The sequence below is a fragment of the Papilio machaon genome, chromosome W, assembly GCF_912999745.1.
Source record: "Papilio machaon chromosome W, ilPapMach1.1, whole genome shotgun sequence".
Lineage (NCBI taxonomy): Eukaryota > Metazoa > Arthropoda > Insecta > Lepidoptera > Papilionidae > Papilio > Papilio machaon.
In genome coordinates this window covers 1,238,968-1,245,303 of record NC_060015.1, presented here as the reverse complement: position 1 = coordinate 1,245,303, position 6,336 = coordinate 1,238,968, and the positions used below count along the sequence as shown (strand labels likewise).

The 6,336-nt window shown below is 37.3% G+C and overlaps 1 protein-coding gene across 1 annotated transcript; it reads right to left on the bottom strand.

Annotated features, from left to right (window-relative positions):
- Positions 1-718: 718 nt before the first annotated feature.
- On the bottom strand, positions 719-5,347 carry LOC123723402. The gene is made up of 2 exons (XM_045685971.1): positions 4,833-5,347; positions 719-858 (listed from the first exon to the last, which is right to left on the bottom strand). The coding sequence occupies exons 1-2, from the start codon at positions 5,319-5,321 to the stop codon at positions 817-819; spliced, it is 531 nt and encodes a 176-aa protein (XP_045541927.1). The 5' UTR covers positions 5,322-5,347; the 3' UTR covers positions 719-816.
- Between the last annotated feature and the right edge of the window lie 989 nt (positions 5,348-6,336).

The window sequence follows — 6,336 nt, the reverse complement described above, 5'->3', positions numbered from 1 at the left end:
TGTAGTGTTTGTGTCTATGGAATAGATACAATTCACTGTCTCATGTACCACACTGGAGGGGACAGCTGTCCCTGGGTAGTTGAGTGACGAACGCGGTACGAAGCGGACGTGCGCCTGCGCTCCAGTGTGGTAGTGGTGAGCCAGTGTCTGTCCTTAATCATCTTTAGGGACCCTATGGTCCTACAGATAGATATATGCTATCGCGAACTTTTATTTAGCACATTTAAAGAGCTACAATTCGCCATACATCATTTTTATGTAGGTCCTATAGTTTAGCCTACGTAAGCGCTGAAAGCAAAATTGTCCCTAATTTTCGCAACAAATTTTAAAGCTAAATTCAAAATCTACTAGTCTTCTAGTTATTTAAAAAAAAAACAAAAAAATGGGACCCATCTGCAAGCACTTCCTTTCGATTAAAATATTTTTCATCAAAATCGGACCACCAGGGGCGGAGTTTCGCGGTAACACACATAAAAAAAAAATAAAAAAATACAGTCGAATTTGTAGAAATAATACGATTTGAGTAAAATATTAAAACGGTTTATTGTTAACAGAAGCAATTATATATGACAGACACACGCGTTATATAAAAGGTAAGAGGAGATGACGTCACGACGGTGTTGCTAGTAGTAAAGATGGGCGTTGTTTAAATTCTTCCAACATCCTCTCTTACACATAAGCCCATCTTGGATGCACAGAGAACTAGTTTTAAGTGCGTCGTGGCTTTCGTTAGGACATCTGCGACCATCATGTCCGTCTGAACGTAGCGAACGTCGATGACCCCTCCAAGCACCTTGTCACGAACAAAATGATGCCTCACATCAATGTGCTTCGTCCTGGAATGATAACCATCAGAACCTGAAAGTTTGATAGAACTCTGGTTATCACTGTAAATAACCATGGCTTCATTCTTCAAGTGTGGCCAACAACTCTCTTGAATTTGCTTTAGCCATAAGGCTTCTTGTACGCAAGACTGGGCTGCCGCTTCGAGTTCCAGCTGATTGTTCCTCCCTGAAACAGAAATGTGTAGCCAGTGCAGGAACGTCGATCATCACCTGAACTCGCCCAGTCTAAGTCGCAATAACCATGAGTCATTGTTTCTGCTGGTGTTTGCTTATAAGTCAGTCTATAATCTTGAGTCCCCTTCAAGTAGCGCATGACCCGTTTCAGAGCAAGCTGCATTTCAGGCTTGCTATTGTATTTGCTTAACATATTAATAACAAAGCTAATGTCTGGCCTTGTTACTTGTGAAACATACAATAAACATCCAATTATCTCTTGATAAGGAATATCAGTTAATATTTTAACTTCCTCAGAATTTTCTTTCTCATAAAACTTTGTATTTACATCCATTGGAGACTTGACTGTCTTACAATCTGACATACCATATTTCTGCAATACTTCCATTATATATTTTCTCTGGTCTAAGTATATTATTCCATTCTTTCTGTCTCGTTCTATGTGTATTCCAATGCAGTAACATAAGTCTCCAAGATCTTTCATTTTAAACTTTTTATGCAGTTATGCTTTTACATGAATTTTCATATTTTGATTGTTTGTAAATATTAATATATCATCTACATAAATAGCCATAAAGATCATGTTTCTATCATCCTCAATTTTGTAGTATATACAGGGATCTAATTTAGTCTGTGATAAACCCATCTCTTTCAGTGTGAAATCAAGCTTCTTATTCCACTGCCTGCTCGCTTGTTTTAGTCCATACAAAGATTTCTTGAGTCTACATACTTTGTCACTACTCTCATATAGAGGTGGCTGCTTCATATAAATTTCCTCTTCTATGTCGCCTTGCAGAAAAGCTGATACCGCATCCATTTGACATATATCTAAATCATATTTTACCGCCAAAGCGAATAAGTATCTTAGAGATACAAGTCTAACAACAGGTGAAAAACTTTCAGTGTAGTCGATTCCAGGCCTTTGAGAACACCCTTTAATTACAAGACGTGCCCTATACTTTACTGTTTCTCCATTTTCATTTTTCTTAATCTTGTAGACCCATTTGCATGGTATGGCATGTTTATTAGCTGGTAGAGTAGTCAATTCCCAAGTATTGTTTTCAAGTAAGGATTTATACTCTTCATCCATTGCTTCTTTCCATTGCCTTGCATTTGGACCTGATAATGCTTCTTCAATAGTAACTGGATCTGAAACTTCCATAAGACACATGAAAGTATTGCCTTTCATGTTTTTTCTCTGATGTGACCTCAATGTAATTCTACTTTGTGCATATTCATTATGGGAATCATCATAATCATCTGTATCAGGATAATAAGTCTCATCAGTTTGTCTATTCAACATACTACTGTCAAATGAATTCTCATTACTTGAGGATGTCAATGGCTCATTCTGAGAGCTTTCATTGATAGTTGTTTCTTCTGTTTGATTCTGTGAGTCTAAAGAATCAACTTGTGTACTACTTAGAGGAAGTGTAATTAGCTGTGGCTCTGATACAGTTTCCGGAGCCACATTTTTCAAAACATTAAAATTTTCAATAAATATCACATCTCTACTAATTACAATCTTTTTACTGATTTTATCATAGAGCCTGTATCCCTTTGTATTCTCACAGTATCCCACAAAGATTAGTTCACGTGATTTGCTTTCCCATTTATGGCGGTTTTGCTTAGGAACATGTACCATGGCCTTTGAGCCAAATATCTTTAAATGAGAAATGTGTGGTTTCTTACCAGTCCATTTTTCATATGGTGTTGTTTCAGCTAGCATACGTGATGGGGATCTGTTTGTGACATATGCGGCAGTTGCGACTGCCTCTGCCCAGAATAATTTTTGCAGTTTTGCTTCAAACAACATGCACTTCGCTCGTTCTACCAGCGTTCGGTTCATCCTCTCTGCTACACCATTTTGTTCAGGCGTATATGGAGTGCTGGTCTAATGTTTGATTCCAGAAGCTGCCAGAAAATCAGAAAAATCATTATTACAGTACTCTTTACCATTGTCACTTCTTAAAATTTTTATTTTCCTCTCTAGCTCATTTTCTACTTCATCTTTAAATTTCTTAAACACTGATGTAATATCCAATTTGTTCTTTAGAAAATAAACATATACTTTACGAGAGCAATCATCTATGAAAGTTATGAAGTATTTCCCTCCACCTACAGATGGAGTCTCCATCGGACCACACAGATCAGTATGAATAATGTCAAGTAAAGCATTTGCTCTAGAACCAGAACTTGGAAATGGTAATCGAGTTTGTTTCGCTTCGCAACAGGGTATGCAAACAGTGTTTACTTCTTTACCAGAAATAGAAACTGAAAACTGGTGTTTTACTTACTCCTCCAGTTTATAGATATATAAGGGGAATAAAAAGACAATATGATCTCACAACATTAATATTATTTATTTACTCTTTTTCTTCATATAAGCAACACATTAAATTTCACAAATTATTAAATTACAGTAAGAATAGAAACATATATATACAATAAGAATTATTGAAATGATAGTTGTTTTATTTAAATTTTATAGAAATGTAATAAGAGGTTATCTAGCTTAAGGCTTTTTAATTAAAAATGTTTATCGGAGATAGTAAAGGGGAAAACTTATACTCAGGGTCGCGTTACTAGTTCGCGTGTCTTGATCAACTTTGCTTTTACCCACTTATTATTTTTAAACAATATTGAACCTTTAAATTATACCATTTTAAACAAATTAGTTATAAAAAAAACACATCAAGTCCCTATGCTCAATCAGGCATATACCTATGCAGTGGCGGCTCGGAGGGAAACTTCAGGATAACAATCCGAGCATCCACTGGACAGATCCTACTCAGGAATTTGGTGACACTGACCTGGATGTTGATTTGAAGTGATGGTAAGGAAGGTTGTACCTTACTACATCCTAAGCTCTTTGCCTGGACTGCGGAACGGACTTCAAAGAAGCATGACTAGTAATGTACATGCTTTAATCTAATTTCTATTAATTAGACTAAATTTCTATTATAAAGTAACAATTAAATCTAAAACGGAGACAAATGTGAACGAAATATAAAGAAAACCCATCTGAAAAAGACAAGACAGCCATTAGGACAAATCTAACAACTATAATACCGAATAAATTGAAATTATTTTCCTATACATACCACGGCGGCTGCTACAAATTTAATTTTGTCCCAAAGGAATTATAAACCAATCCGCTCGCGATTTCCCACCTCTCCCTGTGAAACAGCGAAGGGGTCAATCAACGTGCTCAGCCCTAAGGCTTCAGGTTTGAAGAAATATGATTTTAATATCATAAAAAAACTTACCATTTTTATTTATTTTGGCTAACCTGCCATAATATTTTCAATATCAAGTGCGATCACGAATGATTTAAATTCTCTAAAAGTAGAATTACAACAGCACAAATAATAAATCCGAGGACGGTAGACTACCACGGGCAATTGATTTTGACAATCTCCCTTTTATACGACATTGACATAATTGACAGATGTGTGCGTTCGGAAACCGAAGAGAAGAAAAACCGAATCAAGTAAAAATAATGATGCGAAAAAAATCGCAACGTTACAAAACACCTTCAGTACATAGAGGTAACCTTTTCACATCAGCCATATTTAAGTGCCCCATCCTTTTATGCCATGTAATTAAATCTGTCGCAGTACATGCATTTCCATTTACAACATTAAGTTTGTACATATTGTCTCTTAGCCTCGCTGTTGCTACTAAATTCTTATTGCCATTGTAAATGTTACAGCCAGTATTTGTGAATTCAACATTACAGCCACTCTTTGTTAATTGACTGACAGATAGTAGGTTTGTACTTAATTTAGGAATAAACAGAACATTTCTCACCTGTATTTGATGTTCATCTTTGTTTAATTTAGTTTGAATATTTACTTTACCCATACTCTGCACAGGGATCGCTTCACTGTTTGCCACCATTATTCTGTGAATCGGAGGTGACTGTTCATCATACATCCAGTCTGAGCGTCTTGTCATGTGCATTGTTGCTCCAGAGTCAATATACCAGTCATCCTGGTTTAGTGTACTGTAAGCTGAAAAAACTGCTGCAAAGGTGGTTTGATTTCTTTTCTGTACTTGTACTGTACATTGACTTTTTATATGTCCATATTTATTGCAGTTATAGCAACGAGGGCCCTTGCCTTTTGGCTTTTTATTGTTGTAAGAGGTATTCTTGTGCTTAGTGAAAAATACAGTAGTTTCGGACACTTTCACTTCCTGCAAAAGTTTTGTTTTTATAAAATCTGATGTTATTTTAATACCGGAACTTTCCAGACCCATGATCATTGGTTTATAATTATCTGATAAACCTGCCAGCATGAGTGTTCCCAACCATTCATCATTAACTTCGAAACCAATGTTCCGTAACTTATGCGCTGTACTCATGATTTTATTCACATATTCTTCGATACTACCACAGTTGTCCAATGAAGTATTGATCAAATCCTTAAGTAATCCGACTTTTCTCGAAAGCCCAGAGTCTTCGAACGCATTCTGTAGATTTTTCCAGACTTCTTTTGCTGTTTTTGCATTTTCGATATGAACATAGTTCATAGGTTCAACCAACAAAATTATCTTCGACTTTGCTTTGATATCTTTCTTCAAATCGACATCGGTACCAGGTTCAATACATTCCCACAATTCTTCCAATTGTAAATAGGACATAACTGCAAATTTCCATGTTGAATAATTCTCCCGGCCTGCCAATTTCTCAATTTGAAGGTTGTGCGTGGCCATCTTAATCGTGCGAGACCGGCAAAATACAATAGATTATACACTTCTTTTGCTTATTTCCACGATAAATATTTATTTTTACTCCAAAAAGTATACGGTTCTGGGCCCATAACCTGTAGAAATAATACGATTTGAGTAAAATATTAAAACGGTTTATTGTTAACAGAAGCAATTATACATGACAGACACACGCGTTATATAAAAGGTAAGAGGAGATGACGTCACGACGGTGTTGCTAGTAGTAAAGATGGGCGTTGTTTAAATTCTTCCAACAGTACCTTTTTTTTTTTTTTTTTTTTAACGTTGGGAAATGTGTTAAGTATACCGCCCGCCCTTCGGGGGGGGCGGGCGGTTATGTGAGGCTCCCCCGGCGTAAATAGGGGCGCCGGGTATGCTCACCAAAACCCAACGGTGTTCCACCTTCTCCGAATGTGATGGGGCCGTGGGAACGCAATAGCACACCACCACGGCCCCGTCTGCGGATTGCCCGCCACGTGGAAATGCGGCGGGCCCTGCTTCCGCGACGACGCCTTCAGCAGAAGGCGCCGTCGACCTTCGCCGAGGACTCCCCGGAACACGTGGGGAGTCCTACAGCACGGGA